The sequence below is a fragment of the Mytilus trossulus genome, chromosome 14 (genome assembly GCF_036588685.1).
Source record: "Mytilus trossulus isolate FHL-02 chromosome 14, PNRI_Mtr1.1.1.hap1, whole genome shotgun sequence".
Taxonomy (NCBI): Eukaryota; Metazoa; Mollusca; class Bivalvia; order Mytilida; family Mytilidae; genus Mytilus; species Mytilus trossulus.
The window spans coordinates 57926363-57949462 of record NC_086386.1 but is presented as its reverse complement, the minus strand read 5'-3'; the positions used below and the strand labels follow the sequence as shown (position 1 = coordinate 57949462).

Genomic DNA, 23100 nt, shown 5'->3' with positions numbered 1-23100 from the left:
TGTAAGGTGCGAACAGACTTTTAGTGCAAAGGTGAAAGGGGACAAACATGAGTGGGTGCGAATGTGAATGGGCGCGAACAAACCCGGATTCTTTAAAATTGCTACCAACAGCATAAACATGTAAACTTGTTTAAAATAGATTACTGGCGTAGTTAACGTTGTTTGCGTATTGACGACAAAAAAATATTCCTACGACTTTTTGCAATTTGGGAAGTCTAAACTATCTTTAGAGATTTTCTGCGGTTAAATATTTCATACATTTGTTCTTTGGCATCTTAGCCAAAAGCTCAGGGGATAATAAACTACATTTATATATATATAAGGATTCCTTATGCATGTTATGTGCTCTACTTCTTATGTACAACTTCAAAAGTTTGGGGTTATTCGACAACCATTTAAGGTTTTTCTGGTCATATTTTTTGTTATCCAGAATAAAAAGTATGAAATAACTGTCAACTATTAGTTATAAATAACAAATATAATATCCAGCTAAATAATGACAATGGCACGTATTTCAGCATTTATTGAGTAGAACACAAATCTAGGGTGCTCGCATAAGGCAGCTTAACTGCCTAAAAATGTAAAAGACACCCTTTATTTCTTAAAGGGGAAGTGGAAAGGGACAATAACATGTATTTTATACGTTGCAATAACTTGTTTCCCAATCCATTATAAATAGATATTCATGATTAAACCACAATTTCTTATACATGTCATATTGATGAACATGATAATCATGATGATATGGGGTACAAATGTATATATTGTCACATTTGTGTGTAATTCTTTTGCAGATCATGATATTGCATTAGAGGAGGAAACTTGTGATGACGCAGAGTGGGCAGTTATTGTGTCACTGCATTTGTTATCACCTCTGACTGTAGATGGAAGTTACAAAATTGATGATTCATATCATAATCTAAGATTCCAACCAAATTCATTAAGTTGTCCATGCAAAACTGGTGAACATGGTGACAGTGCAGATGGTGATTTTGATGCTACATCATTTGGTAAGATTTATTATAACAGGTCAACAACAACAAAACTTGTGTATTAATATATGGATTTATTTGTCCTTCATGTACCTGTCGTATCTTTAATGCCTTGAAAAGCCTTCCTTAAGTTTTGTTGCCCTTTTGACAGTGAATCTTTATAAAACATGTCTCCAAATTTACACAGCAAAAAATATACCAGTACTTTCATGACCTTCCCTTTTGAGCTTTCTCATTTCTGTGTGTACCATGTCATCTTAACTTATACAAAAATCTTCTCGTCTTATACTACTGGGTCACTTCTGGCCCAAATCTAATAAAATTTGCATTCTAACATTTCCATTTTAATTATTCAGCAAACTAATTTATCTGAATTGATAATCAGCACTACAGTTATTAGGGAATTGTTATAAACCTACTAGATAAAACACGATTTCTAGTTTATCAAGATTATCAAGATCATCATTATCATGATTATGCAGAATAATCATGATAATGATGATCTTGATCACAAAGACAATTGAAGATTTTAATAGTGCAGAGATACAAGACGAACCCTTCTAACCTCATAAAGGGTGCATTATTAATGAACTTTCCTGGTGCAGCATATACCTAAAACATGCAAAAAGTGGTCTATTGATTTGAATTTTATTTTATAGGTTGGATAGATGGGTGGCATGGAAAATCTGATATATTGATAAACAATGTTTCTGTGCATTTGGCCAATGTTGAAGATGATAACTTTAAAGTCGGCTCATCTACAGTATCTTCATCAGAGTCCTCTCCAGAAACAAAGACATCTAGTCATCAGGAACAAGTTCTAGCTCAATCAATTGTTTTTCTCATTTCTCCAGCGCAAGGAAAACAGAAATAATCTTAGACATTGTTTGGTTCCTACTACATGTACATTTTTGTACTATCGGGATCTCAAAAAAGAAGATCGTCATATATTTTTATGATAGCGAAGAAGATGTGCTTCTTGGAACAACAGAATTAGATTTGTTCAGATATAAATCAACAATATGTTATGATACTATAGTAATTCTTTGGCTGACCTTGAACTATGATATCTTTTGTACAGGAATTACTGATTCAATGAAAAATTGTAAAGCAAAATTTTTTTCCCCGAGTTGGTAGTTTTCTAGAAAATTACCGAAATGATGTTACTGGAAATTTGCCAAAAGGAGAATATTTATATCAGGATGAAACTGGATGGACTATAAAGTGGCACTGTTGAAGAGAAAATTCCTATCAATGCAGATAATGAAGACTTTGGAATCAGAATGAAAAGTTTATAAATAGATTCAGATTGATCATGTTTATATATTTTCTGTTAAGAACATGATAGCTGCTCCAACAAAGGAAAACTTGAAGGCTGAATTTAATTTTTAGTAACCTAGAATGATACTGTTATTTTTGTGCAAAGTTGAAGGAATTGGAGGGGATCGGAGGTACTATTTTTTTGATAATTTGCTTTCCATTCAGGAACAGCCCTCTGTGAATTTTTTATAGTTAAATGATGTTTTAACACAGAAAAAGTCAGGAAAAATCATTGTACAACATTAACAAAATTTGCTTCAGTTACTTTTTCCACAATGCTATCTAGCATGTCTAGTAATTTCCCTTGCTAAATCTAAAATTAAATCTTGATTATCAGAGAATATCAGTATGATCATGGGATGATCAGAGATTTGAATTAGTTATTTTCTGATAAAATGGAAAACAAGAACCTAGAGTTGTCTCCCATTTTCATTTTTTGTATGACAATTTTTTTTCAACAGGTTTTAGAAAACATCAGTTTTAAAATGAAAACTAATTAGACAAAATTGATTGTTATTAACAATTGAAATTTATTTTTGACAAAACTATGTAACACAAAAGGTATGGTACTACTAGATTTATTAAATGTTTTATTTATGGAGGAACATATCTCAATTTTATAAGTTTATTGTACATGCATTACAAAATCATGCCAGTAGAATCAAAATAAATTGGTTAACATTGAATTTGTTTAGAATGTATTATTACTGGGCTTCTTTTTTAAGGTTGATGAAGTTAAAGTCTAATCAAATTGAACCTAATTAGTCCCTATGATATGATCTTTCTAATTTTAAGGCCATTATAAAGTGTTTGCCCCAATTTCAAGGTCCAGTGAACATAGAAAACAATTTCAAGGTCCAATGAACATAGAAAACAATTTCAAGGTCCAATGAACATAGAAAACAATTTCAAGGTCCAATGAACATAGAAAATAATAGTTTGAATGGTGCATCTATGTACTATGGACATATTCTTGTTGTTTTATATCTCAAAAACTAAACCAATTAGAGCATACCTGACAGGGATGCAAGGGAGGATTATCAACTGTTCAACGTAATTATGGTCAGATGTTTTCAGTCAACGGTTGAGTGGGCACAGGGTTGGCAAAATTTCTTCCTTGTCCACTCTGCACACTCATAGGAGTGGGCATGCAATTTCTTTTGTTTTATCTGAAGACTTTCAAGTACAATCACTTGAAAAAAGCAGATTAGCATTTGCAATACATATTTTTACAAAAAAAGAGATTATAGGTAGAGTGGGCACGGGTGGACTGCCCACGGTGGGCAGGTGGAAAAAGCAAAATCCATGTGAGCTGTTGTGTATAACATTTAATAAAGGCAGTGACAGTTGTCAACACTGATATTGCTGATTCCAATACCAATGAAAATACAGATTTTGTGTTATGTTTGCCAATGAGCATGATGAGACAATTATCCTACAAAGTTCAAAATGAAGTTGATGTAAGCAATTTTAGGCAAACCTTTCGGCTTGATAGTCAGTGGATCCCTTATTTGAGTTATTAAAAGACATATTTAGCTTTTTCCAGAAACTATGGCAAATAAAAACAAATCGTAAACAGCAAATATGTTCAGCACTATTTATAAGATTTACAGAAAAGTCATCACGTTAGAAATCATCGAATGCTCCCTCATACATGTACATGACACCACAGAGCAAACAGGTTGGCAAAAGCCGCATTGATTGGGAAATGATAGGATATTAGTCAAGAAGATGACAGAAGAAAATTGTTAATCATCCTTTCTAACGACATAGGTCTTTTGGTTTCTATGATTTCATTTTCAACTTCCTATACAAGTATCGTCTGTAGCCTCGTTGTGATGCTTTCATCGCTGTATTATCTGATGTTTGAGACTGAGACACGTTAAGATTTGTGTGATCCTTGACAATTTGTTAACGCATTACTGGAGAAATGGATGGCTCTCTTGACTGAATTGGCGGAAGTAGTTGTATTGGTTCTTGAATCTTCAACTGAAATGTCATAGGATCGATGTGACGCTTTTTTTGATTGCTGTATCGTCTAGTGTTTGAGTCTGAGATACTTGAAGATTAATTTTGTTTGATGCATCTTAACGCATTACTGGAGAAATGGATGGCTCCCTTGACTGAATTGGCGGGAGTAGTTGTTTTGGTTCTTGTATCTTCAACTGAAATGTCATAGGATCTATGTGTGCTCTAGTAAAGGACCTCGAGTATTTGTTGTATTCCTGTTTAATTTGTTGGCGAGAAGAACGAGCAAAATCTCGGGACATTTTTCTGATTCTTCTGTCGCCTTCCAAGAATTCTCTGTAATAACAAGTACAAATGAAGATATTTTTACAAATACATGTATGCTTCACAAACAAAACTCGATCCTAAGCTAGTTGGGTTTTTTTGTTGTTTTTTTATCAGGTAATTGTATTGATCCGGACAGGCTTATAGACTATAAATGGTTCTTTATTGCTTTTTGTTCGGTGTGAGCCGATCCTTCGTGTTAGAGGCAGTTCTTTGGTGTATAATTGTTATCTTTTTATACATTATGACTTGCATGGATGGAGTGTTGTCTCATTGACACTCATGCCACATCTTCTTAATCATATTATAGACACAAAACACGCTAATAAGTCGTAATAAATTCTAAACTTCTTTTTTTTTTTTTTTTTTTGCTTTTCCTTTTGGACACAAATACTAAAATTATGTATTTTATCTTCTATGTCACTTTTTTTGTCACCATATAAACCGTGTAATCGAAAATAACATGTTTTCATCAAAAATAAATACTACCCTAAATCTATGGAACCGCTGTTATCAGTATCCATGAAGTCCATTATTTTCTCGACAACACTTCTAGTCACGGACACGCCCATATCCTGTAATATATAATAATCTGCTTTAGTATATATACTAATTAAACTGCGTCGCACAAGTATAAAGCAAAGATGGATTTTGTATGCACAAATGATGTGATCATTGCATAGCAGAATAGCTCAGAATACCAGATGATATTTAGGAAGTGAAAAGTAAAATCACAAGAAATACTGAACTTCGATGAAAATTCAAAACGGAAAGTTTCTAATCAAAATATTGGAAAAACACAGGATGGACCTAACCCCATTTATGTTTATTGTTCCCTATGCAATGCGTTGCGGGGATATAGAGACACCCGGCGTCTGTTCGCTTATCTGTGCGTTTATCCGCCCGTCTGTGCGTCAATAGGCCCGGGCTTGTTAGCGCTCTCACGTGTACAAGTCTCGTCAGATTGTTTTGAAAATTATATCATAGGTTCTTATAAGCAATGTCTTTGACATGGTCAAAAATCAGTGCCGAATGTTATTTTCAAAAGATTTATTCCCCCTTGAAATATTGATTTTATTAAAAGTGGCATTGTCAGCGTTCTCATGTATGTGTCAGTACCAAGTCAGGTTCCTGTAATTCAGTGGTTGTCGTTTGTTTATGTGTTACAAATTTGTGTTTCAGTTTTTTTTTTATATAAGGCCGTTAGTTTTTCTTGTTTTTAATTGTTTTACATTGTCATTACAGGGAACTTTTATAGCTGACTATGCGGTATGGGCTTTGGCAAATTGTTCATTGTTGAAGGTCGTATGGTGACCTATAAATGTTAATTTCTGTGTCAGTCTAGTCTCTTGTGGAGAGTTGTCTCATTGGTAATCATACCACATCTTCTTTTTATACGACCGCAAATTTTGAAAAAAATTTCGTCGTATATTGTTGATATCATGTGTACAATTATCCCAGAATTTAAAAAAACGTTTATCATAGGTTTTTATCAGCAATGTATTTGACACTTTTTATGTGCTGATAATATATTTTTACAGAGTTATGCCCCTTGGGAATACAAGTTATAATAGAAATCATATTGCATTTGCTGTCATGCCTTGATTTCTCTAAGATATTAATAAAAAATAAAAACAGGTTGCTTTTATAAGTTATAACCATTGTACCTTAATAAATAAAATATGTGCAACTCGGATGAAAGCGGAACTCTGTTCATTTATTAATAAAGGGGTTCTCAGTTTTTGTTCAACTACAGGGATTTAACACAAATTAACCAAAAACGTATATCTTGTAATCATTTTATAAAAACACGTTTATTTACCATTGTTAAGAGCTAGTATATTTTATACTTTTAGTTAGTTATTATTATTATTTTTCATAAACCAGTATACTAGTACATAAATTATACGAGACACGAAACATCGCCCAACCCTCGGGACTACACTTTTATTCACAGTTTGACCTGTGAATACATTGTTTAGTAAACAATTGTTGTTGTTTGTTACACTTTATCATAATTGTGCTTCGTTCATTGGTTTGTATAGTGTGATCTAGTTTTGTGCATGCTGTTACACCACTTGCCCTGGTTTGCCGTTAGGAGGGTGGTTTGGCGTCATTTAACTTGTTCAAAAGTCCGGAGCCTGTTATTCAGTGATTGTCACTTCTTGGTGCACATGTGGTTCAAAGGTGTTTCTCGTTTTTTTATATAGATAAGATTAAATCGTTGGTTTTACTGTTCCAATTCTTTTACACTAGTAATTTGTGAGCCCTTTATAGAATAAGATATAGGAAGATGTAGTATGCGTTCCAATGAGACAACTCCATCCAAGTCACAATTTATAAAAGAAAACCATTAAAGGTCATTGGAACTCACACAACATCTTATCTATATATATTTATTTAAAAGAAGTAAATGATTATATTCAAACTCACTGTAAAAAGTGTCTGTATTTCGTCAATGGTCAATACATCATTATTGTCTTTGTTTATTTTATTGAAGAAATCTTGAGCTCGGTTCTTTTCCTTCAGCAAATACAATAGTTTCAAAGGATCCATGTTGAACACTGCAGATCCTTGTACCTCCATTCGGAGTTTATCGGGTCTAACACGTAATGGCAAGGCTTTTTCAAATATAACTTTAAGTTCTTGATGTTCTTGTATCTTTTGCAATATTTCTGGAAAATCGTGGTCAACAACTATTTTCTACATAAAATATAATTTAAAGCTGTTAAAAGTTTTTAAAAAGTTTTTAGTGTAGAATTTTTTGTTTTTGTTTCAATGATTTTATTTGTGTTTTTGAATCATAATGTTAAATGCCGTATCGATGCCACTGCTGGTTTTTTCCGAGGGTTTTCACAAGCCCATGCAGTAGCTTCTGTGCTGACATAATTGAATTATCCTTGTTCTTCGGTTTAGGTATCTCACACTCGTAAATTGTCTATGCAGCACTAAAATATCATTAACAGTTCGATTTTTCAGTAAGTTGAATCAATGAGGTTATATAACCTCCTTGGTTGAACACGTTTATTCATTCCACAAGATTTTAAATTGATTTATATTGCCAAGTTTGAAATTATATTTGAACTAATATGAGTTGTACAAACTTTACCTCCATTATTATTTCTGTTAATCCAGTAAAGTTAGTATCAAATAAAGCTTGAAGGAAAATAGATGTGAAAGGTGGCGTAATCGGATTGTGGCTCAACTACAAAAGATGTTCAACATTACAATTTTAGGATTTTCTGAGATTATTTTGATCATGCAAATCACCATATCTCAGATGGTATAAGCAATAGGACCAACGTCGCCATATTAGTTTTTGATTGCAAGATCTACATGTCTGACTGGCAGATTTCATCTGACCTTGACCTAACTTTCATGGTTCATTAGTCAAATTTTCGTGGTTTTGTCAATTTACCAGATACCATAAAGCTATGGGTCAGTTATATTTGATGTATGGAATAATTTTAAAGCGTACATGTCAATCTGACTGGATTCATGTGATCTTGACCTCATTTTCATTGTTGTTTGATAAATTTTATAGTTTAACTGCTTTTTGGACTATGAGCGATAAGACCAATATATTTGGTGTATGAAATGATTGTACGTTGTACATGTGCTCTGTCTGACCTGGTTCGTATGACCGTGACCTCATTTTCATGTATATTTCATAATGTTAAGTTTATGTGAGACTTGTAGTTAAACCTTCATATACTAGTAACAGATTTTAAACACAAATTAAATCATCTATAAAGTCTGTTTTCTTCAATCATGTCAATGTTAGTGTTCTGTATGATGTTATAAGAATTCTTTTTATATTTCGTATTGTTATTGGCCCCTTTATATCTGCTCTCTAATATTCCAATGCATACATACATTGAGGTTTTGAAGCGTTGCATTCCTGCATAATCCCTTCATTAGCTCTAGCAATGCAGGTGGGTGAACTCTATTCCAACTTAAATCAAGTTCTATTAGATTTTTGTTGTTCTCCAAAGCCTCCGACAGTGCAGAACATCCTTCAAACGCAAAACCATTCCAAGACACATTAACATGTGTCAATGAGAGATTATTCTAAAACACAATAATGTGGTATACGTGATTATTGCCACAATTCTATAATTTGTTTAACTATTTTGACGTCAAAGACAATGCTTACTGACATCCCCGAAAAAAGCAAATAACGAAACAAATACAAGAAAAAAACAAAATCGCAACACAGTTTCATTTTTTTTTTATTAATTTTTTTTTTATTATAGATACAGCAACTAACTTTTAAAGTTGTACATTAAAATAATGATATACTACTCTTTAATTTTACATTTACTATGTCTCATCGGAAAGAGAGTCATCATTAGATCATTTTAATAAGCAAAAACGCATCGTCGTTTTCACTGAACTAGTACACATTTTAGTATTGGGGCTAGCTGAAGCGGGCCTCCTAAAGCTGGATTTTCTCACGGTGTTGATATCCATTGGTGGCCTTTATTCATATGTTGTATTGCTACATCATTGTTCCAGATAGTTAGTGGGAGGACAGGCGACCCGCAACTCTGACTGTCGCAAGCCAGGAACCTGTAATTCAGTGGTTGTTTGTTTTTCGTCAATTGTTTTGTATTGACAAGTACATAAATCATGCCCTTAGTTCAGTCTTTGGAATTGTTTTACATTTGCCGATTTGTAGCCTTTTGTTGCTTGCTAAATGTGGTGTGCATGGGTTTGCTCATTTATAAAGCACTATTGCAAAACTTCTTTGTCATTTGATCTCTGGTGGCGAATTGTATTATCATTGACAATCATGCATACAACATCTTATTTTTACAAAGACAGTATTATAGATACTTTTGACACCCTTTTATGTTATCAAAGACAAATATCTTCTAATCTTATTGAAAAATATTTACCTTGATTGCTCTAGATATGTTAATTGCTCCATGTCTTCTAATGTGGTTCCAACTCATATCAAGCTCTCGCAAATTTTTGTGTTGGCCTAGAAAATATTTGTTATGATTGACTTCAATTATTTCACTGAATCAATGTGGTTTAATATTGTAATCAACGTTATTCTAAATGTAAACAAATAAATCTTTTAATTTAATATCTATATATGATGGTTGGTAAGGCAAACAAACAAACTTACAGGCGAACGCACACACCATAGAAATGTTGCTTCTACATATTTTATATATTATGTGAATCAAAAAACTCAAATGTTTGATCTTAAATATTATGAGGAATGAGTATCTATAAAATATCCGAAAATATAAGATATAAATGCGTCATTCAAGACTATTTCTGTTTTAAAACTTACCTAATTCTACCGCCAATTCCTGGCATCCATTTTCTTCAATATTGTTTGCCCTGAGTGAGAAGCGTTTCAAATTCTTTGACTTCTAATTAAAAGAAAAGAAAAACAACAAATAACACAAAAACCCATCAGTAACATGAAAGGTTTTTCAATAACATCCATAACCTAAACAAACGTTCAAAGGTTGACAAAGCCGTGTCAAAAGTAGAGCAAAGCCGTACGAAGAATCAGCTATGCATCAATGATATACATTCCTTGATGTCAAATGATTTCCCAAATTTAATAACATCTTCAAAACGATAATTAAGTGCTCTATTAAATCATCCTTACCCTTAGCATCACAGCTACTGTACCACAGTCATGTTCGTTAATGGTGTTTCCTAGAAAACACTACATAGTTTAAGGTACAAGTTAAAGACATGCATGTTATTTTTCGGGATTTTTGCTACATCTGCTATATAAATATTTTCCCTCTCTCTTTGCATATATTCATTTCAATAAATCGATTTGTTTTATTTAGATGTGCTGAACAAATTAACTTGTATAAAAAGATTCCCGTCCGGAAGTCCCTCAAGTTAGAAGATGTTTTATTTTCTTTCTTTTAAAATCTTATTATAAATCAACTTTTCTCGACATTTAAAGTAGTTTCAAAAGTTATAGAAAGGCACATAACTTATTTAATGGGTATGGAAACAAAGTTGCAAGTGTTCCCGCCAAATATTGCTACAAGTTGCTTTTAAAACTGACCGACAAATACTTTCCGATGTCGTTAGATTGTATAAGCCTCATATAAGTAACTCTTATAACTTACCACAACGTTTGGTACTTATACGCAGCATAAAAGGGTCAACAAGTCAGAGATTGCTCCTACGTCTCAACGCATATGTATGATATGCATGGAAATTGGACAAGAAGACCTGCACTTGTATCAGAAAAAAAATCCTATATACCTTTATATGATTATTGTTTTAGACATGTGCCACAGCGAGTCATAACATGGGCGAAGCCGTCAAACTTCAGATCAATTTTCGGACAAATAGTTGACATACCTGATAGTACAACTGTTTCCAACTGTTCAAACTGGCCATTCCTAACTAAAATTTTCAACCGTTTTCCACACATACCGGACTTGTTAAGGACCTGTTCAGAATAAATAATAGGTAAACAAATGAACAAATTCACAAACTGGTTTTTTTTGAAAGAATAAAATTCGAAAATTGATGAAACCCAACAAGAGTATTGAAAAGTGTATACAATTTGTAGTCTTCTGTCTTTGAAAGATTAACGTAGAATGTAGATGTAGTGAAAACTGTTTTACCAATTCAATTGAGGTGTCACTGTGGGCTAAACGTTTTTACAACAGTAACATCGCGGCACAAATAACAGAAAGACTATTGTAATGGACACTAAGCACAGTGTAAAATTTCACCAATGAAGTGTATCGTGCTTAAAATCAAAGGAGCCTTAAAAAATTGAAGAAGAAAAAAAATGACAGAAATATATCAGAGATTTGCCATCAAGACTTTAATTATGAAAAAAGTTACATAAAACACTCTAATATCGATGGCTGTATTTCAATGTGAAGTTTTAATTATATAGCAGCTTCGAGAAAAGCACAGACCGCAAAAACCCTGAGAATTTAATTTCAGAAATCAAATGGAACGAGTCATCATGCTTCAAGCAAAACACTTGTAGAGATGTTAGAAAATCTTTTTAATTAAAAGGATTCTTTTAAATGTAAAAAATAAGCAATGTAAGTAGTAATATTAGGACAGAAATACTTCTGTTGAGATTATACCATCACGCGATCGGCGACTTAACAGTTTGATCATACTTCGACTGGTGTATCACCCCCAGTTTGTGGTGGGGAGGTGTATTTTTAGTATTTGTTTTGCTATGTTGTATTTTGTGTACTATTGTTTGTCTGTTTGTCTTTTGTCTTTTTTTCTTCTTTTTTAGCCATGGAGTTGGCACTCAGTATATTTTCGATTTACGAGTTGGAATGTCCCTCTAGAACCTTTCTCTCCTCTTTCATTGCACATATTTATATTCTTACCAAGGTTGTTATATTCTTGTTTGTGGTAAGTAACTCTGACAGCAGACGACTTCCTGTTGTATCAATCTTGGTATTTGACAAATCAAGTTGATGTACGTATTGGTCATCCTGAACACAAGCAATCAACCATCATATGAGGAAAATTGAATATAGATATTCATATATGAAATAAGCACCCAGAAGATCTAAATACATGTATTGAATAATATAATTTCTAAATAGTTTTCGGATAAATACTGTTTTCCTCCGGGTTACATGTAAAATTGCTGTCACGCATTTGTATGCCCCACCTACGATAGTAGAGGGGCGTTATGTTTTCTGGTCTGTGCGTCCATTCGTCCGTTCGTTCGTCCGCCCGTCTGTCCGTTCGTCCGTCTGTTACACTTCAGGTAAAAGTTTTTGGTCAAGGTAGTTTTTGATGAAATTGAAGTCCAATCAGCTTGAAACTTAGTAAACATGTTCCCTTTGATAAGATCATTATAATTTTAATGCCAAATTAGAGAATTTATTCCAATTTCACGGTCCAGTAAACATAGAAAATGATAGTGTGAGTGGGGCATCCGTGTACTGTGGACACATTCTTGTTAAAAAAAAATTCCTTGCACTTCAGTTAATCGTGACAGTATTTCTTAATAAATTAAACCTGCAAGTTGTCTTAAAATATTTAAATCAAATAAACAACGGACAAGTCAACAAGCTCTGTTCAAATAGTATTCCCGGTTTTGAATATATAAAGATGCATATCTTATATTTTGCGTTGGTATGAATGTGAAAAATATGCAGGGGGTCTGGGACCGCTAAGGACCCAGCAATTCTATGATACTTGTTGTTTTCCTTGTAATGATTCAATGGGGAAAAACCCTTGAAATGGTGTTGGCTCAATCCCTCTCAATTTCTCTTCTTTTACTTCAGCCTATTCTTTAGGGTTTTTGGAGCAGGGAACACCGCCTACATATAAAGTCGACCTTGGTATATATTTAATTTGAATTTCAGAAATTCTTTGCTACAGGTAATATTTGATAATCAAATTTCATAACAAAACAAATACTTGACTAAAACAAGAAATTCCTGTAATCACCTTGAGTATTGTCAAGACGCTTTCCACATAATCTGGTAGCATGTGTAACTCAAACTTATCATTTCCAATCTGTGAAAACAAACAACGAAGTGGTACCAGAAGTTTCTGTTGAAGATTTTGATGAAGAAAAGCAGTTTTTCTGAAAATATATTTCTTCTTTTCTAATATTTTTCTTTGTTCTGAAATAAATGACACACATAGTTGTATTATCCACGTATACACAGTTGTTGTATTGCAGCCCGAAGATTTCGATTTCGCGCCAATACCGCAAAGTGGAAAGGGATTAATATAAGTTGTAAAACTTGTTTCCCAATCCACTATAAATAAATATGTTTAAACTAATATTGCATCTGGACAATTACAAAAATGTATGTTCAATCCAGATTCAGACATGTATTGTCTTTTTCTGTCATTATCTAAATAACAGCCAAAACTTTAAATGGTTTTGAATTTTGTATTTGTAAGGAATGGTGCAGTATCTTTCTATATCCTTCTTTCGATGAATACATGTAACGCTATGCATAAGGGTACTTGATTTTATTTAAACAAGACAAAACAAACTGGCCAAAAAAATGGAACAAGAACAAAATTATTCAAACAATTAGATTGCTATAAAAGTAACAAATATTGAGTTGTTGATGCTTTTACACTTACATGTATAGGGATTACATTTTCAGCAGTGTTATTGACTTTTTAATAAATGAAACCTGAGTATTATTTATAAATAACCATGGAATGACTGTCGTTTATTTTAAGTTAAGTATAAAATCCTGCTGATTTTTGCAAAAGAGAGGCAACGATACCAAAAGAATATCCACACCCATACGTCGGAAACTGACAATGCCTTGGCAATTAACAAAAACGATGATCGAAAAAAAATAACCGAGTACAAAATATAGAGACGAGCACATACATTCCACTTAAACCCGGCGGTCTTTCGTGTGCTTTTCACGGGTAAACAATTAAATAAACCATACCTTCTGTTAATTCGTGTTGCCTTGACTTTTGTTTTTCTCTGAAATGTTTCAAGAAAACCGTATCACTTCTCAAGTAGACTTTGCTGGGGCACTTCTTGAAAACAGATATGTGTCGTTTCGTTCGATCATTCATTAATCTGTAAAATAGAATACTGATTACCGCAAAACAATTACAAAGTACATGTAAAATTGAGAATGGAAATGGAGAATATGTCAAAGAGACAGCAACCCGACCAAATAGTAGACATCAGCTGAAGGACACCATTTTGTCTTTAACGCAACAATAAAATCCCGCATACCCGGAAGTGGTCCTCAGCTGGCCCCTAAACAAAATTGTGTACTAGTTCAGTAAAAATGGACATCACACTATAAAACTCCAAAACATATAAATGAACTTAAATTAAAAAAAACATACAAGACTAACAAAGGCCAAAGGCTCCTGGCTTGTAATAGGCGCAAACATGCGACGGGTTGAACATGTTTCGTGAGATCTTAATCCTCCCCCTATACCTCTAGCCAATGAAGAATAAAGAAACACATTGCAATACGCACCGTAGTTGTAACATTGATACATTTTTTATTGTTTTTCTGTTATAACTTACTCACTTTAACTGGTCTTTTCATGTAATCGCTATTTTGTGTATTTTAACATGAATGGTGAATTTCAACTTTAGTTTTGCGATAACGTTATTTCAAACTCCTTCGTATTTTGTTCCCCTTAATTCATGTATTAAAGACATTATATACAAAAAAAAGGAGATGTGATATGATTGCCAATGAGAAAACTCTCCACAAGGAACCAGAATGACATAGAAATTAACAACAAAAGGTCACCATACGGCCTTCAACAATGACCAAAGCCCATACCGCATTAGTCAGCTATAAATGGCCCCGACATGACAATGTAAAACCATTAAACGAGAAAACTAACGGCTTATTTATGTATAAAATGAACGAAAAACAATTATGTAACATAAAGACAAACGACAACCACTGTATTATAGGCTCCTGACTTTGGACAGGCACATACATACAGAATGTGACGAGATTTAAAGTGTTAGCGGGATTAATGCTAATGTTATCATCGCCATTTACGCTTCAAACATGATGTTGGAAGTCGTCGTGGGCATCAAACAGTTAATCAGCATAAAAAATAGCAATATAAAGAATATATTTAAGAATTGAATGCTTCTTTTTGTAAATATATTGGGGTGTAAAGGCGTTGACCGAAGTACATTTTGTATGAAGCGCTGAAGCGCTTCATTCAAAAAATGTACGCACGGTCAACGCTTTTACATCCCTATAAAGTTACAAAAAGAAGCATTCAATATTTATAATAACATTTTTTAGCTAGGATCATGAAAATTAACACGATTTTGATCAAGTTTTATTTAATTCACCTGTGCACTTTATTGTGGGACCTCCTGTCATCATGAATGAAACATGTTATTGTCAAATGCAATTGCTTACGGAATAACATGTGATGTGCAGTAAGCCAATCAGAATAACGTATTATATTGAACATACATTTGTACATCTAGTAATTATTAACTAGCTGACAATTTAAATACCTAAAACTTAACCCAAAAATAAACAATTGCTACCTCCAAAAGTAAAGTACCTTTACAAAATGTCATTCCGATACTATATTTCCTTTTGGGTCAAGTGTAAGGGGGTGGGATACTTTAAATCCTACATAGGAATCCAACGAAATTAACTTGATGTCAGACAAAAACCCAATTATTTTAATGGTGAAGTGCATGCATGTATGTAATTTGCACATGACAGGATACACAATGAGTTAGTCTATAAAATATCTGGAATGTGTTGGCACTCGCATATTATTTACTTATAGTTACTTATAATTGAAATCGATGCTATTTGTTGTCTAAGTACACGTATAAATTCTTTCAGTCAGTAATCCGTTATTGATAGTGCATTCTGCTAATTTTGTCTTGTTCTACTGAATAATGAAAATCACACACATGACACAGACACAAATGATGTTGCGGGGTTAAACATTTCTGAGAGGGATACATTTATATCTGTATTATTTAGAAAATGTCGACTGACATAGTCATTTCACCCAAAAATTCACCCATAAACTCATATGTATATATCTTTAGTTTGTTTGTGTATATAGATATAGGAAGATGTGGTGTGAGTGCCAATGAGACAACTCTCCATCCAAATAACAATTTATAAAAGTAAACCATTATAGGTCAATGTACTATGACCACATATGACATTTTAAGAAATTGTGGCATAATCCTTACCCTAACCCTAACGTGGTCATGACCATTAATCAATCACTAGTATATATTTTTAGCACTAGCTCAATTTTTTATATTGCGTGTAGTTTTAGGGATTTTTCTTGTGAAGACGGGTGCCTGGCTCCTTACGCATGTGACGATTTGATGTACATTACCTACAACATGTCAACTGCGAATTCAATACTAGTAGTACTCCATGTGTTCGTAGATAGTAGATGTTGTTGTGTCCTGTTAAATTGTTATACGATGATGACTGATGTTCCCATATTTTGACTATTTTATTGATTGTGACTGTTTATTTAACGCATCATGTAAATGTAACGGAATTTGATGAGACTGTTATTAAAGTGAGAGGGTTAGCGCTATAGAACCAGGTTTAATCCACCATTTTCTACATTTGAAAATGCCTGTACCAAGTCAGGAATATGACAGTTCTTGTCCATTCGTTTTTGATGCGTTTTGTTTTTTGATTTTGCCATGTGATTATGGACTTTCCAAATTGATTTTCCTCTGAGTTCAGTATTTTTGTGATTTTACTTTTTTCGTTCAATTGGTATTTATATGTCGATGCATTTTTGCTTTGCAATTTTACTGTTCATGTCTTGAATATGCATGAAGTATATGCAACTGGACGTAAAAGCAAACAATAGTCAATCAATCAGTACAAATAATTACTGTTCATGTGACATTGTATCTGCTGTTTGTATAGTCAATAGTAATTATAATTTAAAATTTATTAAACACGATTATCGCCCTTAGTTTAAAAATATATATACTTTATATATATATGACCCTTTATATTATATATTAAGGGCGGAAATCGTGTTTAATAAATTTTAAATTGTTGATCGAGACTATACTTGAGTCCCTTTATACAAAAAAGTTAGACTGATATAGAATGTATCGTGTTAATATCCACATATTAGGTACAGTAAGCACCAGGCCACAAGTCCTGGACGCCATGGATGTCAAGATACAGCAAAGAGAACTGAAATTGACGTAAAACACAAACAACCATTCTATCTATCAATCAAGTGTGAATGATGATGCCGCAGAAATATAAAACATTATTTAATCAATTCATGTTTAAAACTGGTTTTCAAATCTAAAATGATTATAAATAAATAGTTTATGTAACATGGGTAAATGAATCCGGTATATAACCTATTAAAGAAGTTAAATTCTGTAATTTTATTCGACCATCTAAAATATATATATAGATCTTAAACCTCGTATAACCCTGGTATAACTATCAATTGAACGTTCTAGTTATTTACAAAACATCCTTAACATGTTATAAAATATTAAAATAGATACGAAAATGTGTTGGCCTTCGTATCATAATTGCATTTCACAAATTATTGAAAATAGATAGCAATAACTAGAAATTTCTAGACGTGTATATGCATGATTATATATTTTGTATATATAAACACATACAGGTAAAATCTAGAAGTATCTATAGAAAAAACATCAAATGAATATTTATTAACTTAGTCAGTTTCACGAGGCGTAAATATACTACATATATCAACCTGTATGAAGCTGCACTTATTTCACGTCTAACATTGTTTGTATTTTGGCAAGATAATAGCTGACTTTATATTATTTGATGTTTCTCTGAGTTCGTATAGAACTTCCGTGTTTTGACTTCGGATATAGTTAGACGTTTTTGGGACTAATAATTATAGAAACCGAAAGAGACTGATTCGTTTTTGTTAAAGACTTGTCTTAATATTTTATTTGACAGATTAATTTTAAAATGACTGCAAAGGCGGTTGGAATAGATCTTGGAACAACTTATTCTTGTGTTGGAGCTTTCCAGAATGGCAAAGTAGAAATTATAGCCAATGACCAAGGGAACAGGACAACGCCGAGTTACGTAGCGTTTACGGACACCGAGCGTTTGATTGGAGATGCAGCTAAAAGCCAAGTTGCGATGAATGCCACGAACTCGGTATTTGACGCAAAACGTCTGATCGGTCGAAAATTTGATGACATTTCGGTGCAGAACGATATGAAACATTGGTCGTTTAAAGTCGTAAACGTCAATAATAAACCAATGATTCAAGTGGAGTTTAAAGGAGAAACGAAAAAATTCAGTGCCGAAGAAATCAGTTCAATGATACTAACAAAAATGGCGGAGACGGCAAGTGCATATCTTGGAAAGAAAATAAAAGATGTCGTCGTAACGGTACCAGCATATTTCAACGATTCCCAAAGACAAGCAACGAAAGATTCCGGATCAATTGCTGGATTGAATGTATTGAGGATTATCAACGAGCCAACCGCTGCGGCTCTTGCTTATGGTCTTGATAAAAACTTGAAAGGTGAAAAGAATGTTTTAATTTACGATCTTGGAGGCGGTACATTCGATGTATCGATTCTTACGATCGACGAAGGTTCGATGTTCGAAGTGAGGTCCACAGCGGGAGATACTCATCTTGGTGGAGAGGATTTTGATATTAGAATGGTGGATTTTTTCATGCAGGAATTCAAACGAAAGCACCACAAGGATATGAGCGGCAATAACAGAGCTGTAAGGAGACTAAGAACGGCATGCGAAAGGGCGAAGCGAACTTTGTCCAGCAGTGCCGAGGCAAGTATAGAAATAGATTCACTATTTGACGGTGTTGATTATTATACTAAAATATCGCGGGCTAGATTCGAAGAGCTCAATGCAGATCTATTTAGAGGGACACTTGAACCGGTCGAACGTGCACTTCGAGATGCAAAACTTGATAAATCTAAAATCCATGACGTTGTCCTCGTCGGTGGATCTACTAGAATTCCAAAAATTCAAAAGCTATTACAAGAATTCATGGCAGGAAGAGAGCTAAATAAATCGATCAATCCGGATGAAGCTGTCGCCTATGGCGCTGCAATACAAGCCGCCGTTCTAACAGGCGACACCAGCGAAGCAATCAAAGATGTTCTCTTAGTTGACGTTGCGCCGTTATCATTAGGAATTGAAACAGCAGGTGGTGTTATGACAAATCTGATCGACCGGAACAGCAGGATACCTTGCAAAATGGCAAAAACATTTACAACTTACGCAGACAACCAACCTGGTGTTCATATACAGGTGTATGAAGGTGAGAGAGCTATGACCAAAGACAATAATCTATTAGGAAATTTTGATTTAAATGGTATACCACCCGCACCGCGTGGTGTTCCTCAAATTGAAGTGACATTTGACATTGATGCTAACGGAATCTTAAACGTACATGCCGAGGATAAAAGTACGGGTAAATCGAATAAAATCACAATTACAAACGATAAAGGACGATTGAGCAAAGCCGAGATAGACCGAATGGTTAATGAAGCAGAGAAATACAAAGATGAAGATGATAAACAGCGAGAAAGGGTAACTTCGAAAAATCAACTTGAGAATTATGCTTTTACTGTTCGGATGGCGATAAATGACGCTGGCGACAAGCTGTCACAAGATGAAAAAGACAAAGTGTTGAAAAAATGTGAAGAAACACTGAAATGGCTAGAAGCAAATACGTTAGCCGATAAAGATGAATACGACTATCACATGAAAGATTTACAACAGGTCGCTTCGCCTGTAATGACAAAACTACATGGAGGCGGTGCCAAATCCGGAGGCGAATCACACGGAGGCTCAACACAGGGACCAACAGTCGAGGAAGTAGATTAATGAATTGACAAAGGAATATGACATGTATTCATAGATAATATATCTGTATTTTTTCATATTATGCATAAGTGTTAAATGATAAGTTTGGTTTGCTGTTTGGCGCTTGGCAAATATTGTCATTGTATATATGATGTATCGCTTCATGTTTCAAAATAAATTTTTATTTTATTTAAATTTAACTTTGTCAGTTAAACTTATACAATATTATTCATGAACATTTTATTTGTTCATTGTTATATTCAAAAAGGCTCAGTTAAATTTTTTATGGTGCGTGATTTTAAAATGGTATAGAATTGCGGCTAGTAAAAGAAATTTAAATACAAAGGTTGGATGGCGAAAGGGGGCATTGACAATTGAAGAGGTCTATTCTTAAATGTCAAGCGTAAAGGTTATACAAGGGAAATTTTCTTTAGATTTCAGTATTAGATAAACTAGACAAACATAAAATGACAGACAAAAAAAAAATCGTCATACTTCTTTGAGAGTTTTTTTCAACATACACCGTAAGTGTACCAGCCGGGTTTTAGCGTAGCCTTGCATATACAATACCGACAATAACGATATATATATGTGGTATGATTTCCTATATGAGAAAACAATTCATGTAGCAGCGACCAAACGACAGAGTGGTTTGAAACAATGGGTCACTTTAAGGCTTTTATCCAAAGGTGCAGAAAAGCTGGATCAACCCACATACATTGTACATAGAACAATCTGCTAGTTTATGACCGAATTTGATGAAAAAATATACCGAAAATTAGAAAAAAAAAAAGGTTTTCAACAAGTTTTTGCGTATGAAATCCTCTCTTAGTGCTCCTCATTCATTTGACACTATATCTTGACTTTCATATGGCGCGATACGAATATGTCTTCGAGTTTATAGAAGACTGCCGTTATGGCCTATGTCTTCTCTAATTGACTGTATACGCATATATGTAAAACTGTGAGGTTAATGAATGTTATGAGACGTCCAGCTAATATAAACAAAATCAGAAAACTATATAAAAAGAACCTCCACAAATAACCAATGGTTCTTAGCAAACATACAGAAGCAAATATACCGGGCTTTAAAATTTACGGATGAAAAGTGGACAGATTTAATTATGTATAAATTGTAATATTTCTAACTCCTCATCTTGTTAAAACATGGTTCTTGTAACGAAATTTAAATAGCGAAGACTGGTGAATTGCATTTCCAATTATTCGCAAAAAGGGACGAATTTCTTACTTCAATGACTATCTATTCATACAGTATCAGATAAACTTAGTAGAGATTATAGGGAGGTACCAGCATAGTTCTCGTAACACCCCCCCCCCCCCCCCCACCCCACCCCCCAACCCAAACCCCTTTTTTCGTGCATTCTTATCTCATTGACATGTTCACATCTTAGTATCCATGTAATAGTTGCTGCTGGGCATTTAAACAAAGTGTAATCTTAAACACGTATTGCGCTTTTCAAACATATTTTAAATATCATGCATTTACCATTAAGTTGTCAGCAATCAATATTTATTAGTTTGCTTTTTGGCGAGAAGTACATTTTCGTGAAAGTAAAATAATGTCGATTGCATTCCATTGTAGTGAATAGCATCTCTAAGTTGTAATTATTTGTAGTATACATTTCGGCATAACGCCAAAACTTGTTACTGCGGAGGAGGATTGTAATTAGCCTATTGTTGCTCAATATAATACATATTACACTGCGATGAAAAATGCCATTTAAAATTCAATGTCTGATCATAGATTAACACTTGTGGTTGCACTTGAAGGGTGACCATTTCCGGGTCGGGCCGGGGGAGGGGGTTAAGGGGCGACGTGCTATGAAAATATTAATTTCCAACTGTTGATTTAAGTCAGTTTATCTATTTTGAGCGAAAATAATTTTAAATTTAGTTTCCAGCATCATGTGGGGTTGATTATTTTCGTCCAGTTCGGGCTTTCACTAAAATTCTTGTACTTTTTTTTTAATTCTATATATATAAAAAAGAAGATGTGTTATGATTGCCAATGAGACGTCACAACTCTTCACATTAGTTCCTTGGTATATTCCAGAAGTTAGAATGACGTCTATTATCACTGAACTATAATTCACATTTTGTTTAGGGGCCCGCTGAGGCACGCCTCTGGGTGTGGGATTTTCTCGCTGTGTTGAAGACACATTGGTTGATTTCGACTGTTTTCTACTTTTTGGTCGGGTTGTTGTCTCTTTGACACATTCCCAATTTTCATTCTTAATTTTACCTCACCAGGCAAGTATATTCGCCCCTTCTCCTATCCTGGCGAAATAAAACAGGAAATTGTTCTATTCGTTTGAATGTCGACCCTCTGGTATCTTTTGTCCCTCTTTTCGGTATATAAAATTTACGGACAGATCACTGACAGGTTATCCACGACCAACTCTGCACTTAAAAATGACAAAGAAACAATAACAATACATTCACCATAGATACCAGGATTGAAATTATTTAGGCATCATATATATGCGCGTTTAGTCTATAAAAAAACTCATCGGCAGTGACACTCGAATCAAAAAGTGAAAAAAGCCAAAATAACTGAGTACGATAAGTATCTATAAATGAATCAATCGTTTGATTAATCACTGTGACTAAATAATATAATTTAAAATTTTAACTTATTTGATTAAATGCACGCATAGATTTTTCAAATTACATGATTAGTGTTAGAGGTATGCATGTGTAAGGCAAGGCAGCGAAAACAGAAAATGACTGCATGGCAAGTTGAGACGACGGCTTTGACAAAACAAAAAGCCGATTGACAATTTAGGGTAAAATAGAAGTCAGGATAAACTAAATAAAAAAAGGCAGGACCTAATTGAGTGAAAATAAAAAGGCAGGACCAAGATTACAATTGAAATAAAATGCAGGTGACAACATTGATTTTGGGGGGGGGGGGGGGGGGGGGGGGGTTAAGTTATCATCCTAGCCCCACCCTGGGAACAGTATATCTAAAGTTAATATGTTCCTGCCCCACCCCAACAAAAATCAAAGATTAGCTCCCTATTGAAAAGACACACATTGTTGTGGTGTGCAGGTTTCTTTTTTCTTTTCTGACAGAATAGTTTTATATTTAACAGTTTTCATAAGTGTTTTCAAGTTTTCCCGCCAAGTTTGACGAGGGGACA

At 33.8% G+C, this 23100-nt stretch overlaps 2 protein-coding genes across 2 annotated transcripts; one reads left to right on the top strand and one right to left on the bottom strand.

Annotated features, from left to right (window-relative positions):
• Positions 1 to 4048: 4048 nt before the first annotated feature.
• Positions 4049 to 14644, bottom strand: LOC134697911 (leucine-rich repeat-containing protein 74B-like). The gene is made up of 12 exons (XM_063560198.1): positions 14623 to 14644; positions 13044 to 13222; positions 11966 to 12073; positions 10959 to 11049; positions 10240 to 10289; positions 9913 to 9994; positions 9506 to 9591; positions 8481 to 8675; positions 7714 to 7809; positions 7038 to 7307; positions 5094 to 5179; positions 4049 to 4616 (listed from the first exon to the last, which is right to left on the bottom strand). The coding sequence occupies exons 1-12, from the start codon at positions 14642 to 14644 to the stop codon at positions 4400 to 4402; spliced, it is 1482 nt and encodes a 493-aa protein (XP_063416268.1). The 3' UTR covers positions 4049 to 4399.
• Positions 14645 to 17806: 3162 nt separating this feature from the next.
• On the top strand, positions 17807 to 20131 carry LOC134697338 (heat shock protein 70 B2-like). The gene has a single exon (XM_063559549.1). It carries the CDS (start codon positions 18056 to 18058, stop codon positions 19955 to 19957), a length of 1902 nt encoding a protein of 633 aa, XP_063415619.1. The 5' UTR covers positions 17807 to 18055; the 3' UTR covers positions 19958 to 20131.
• The last annotated feature ends 2969 nt before the right edge of the window (positions 20132 to 23100 follow it).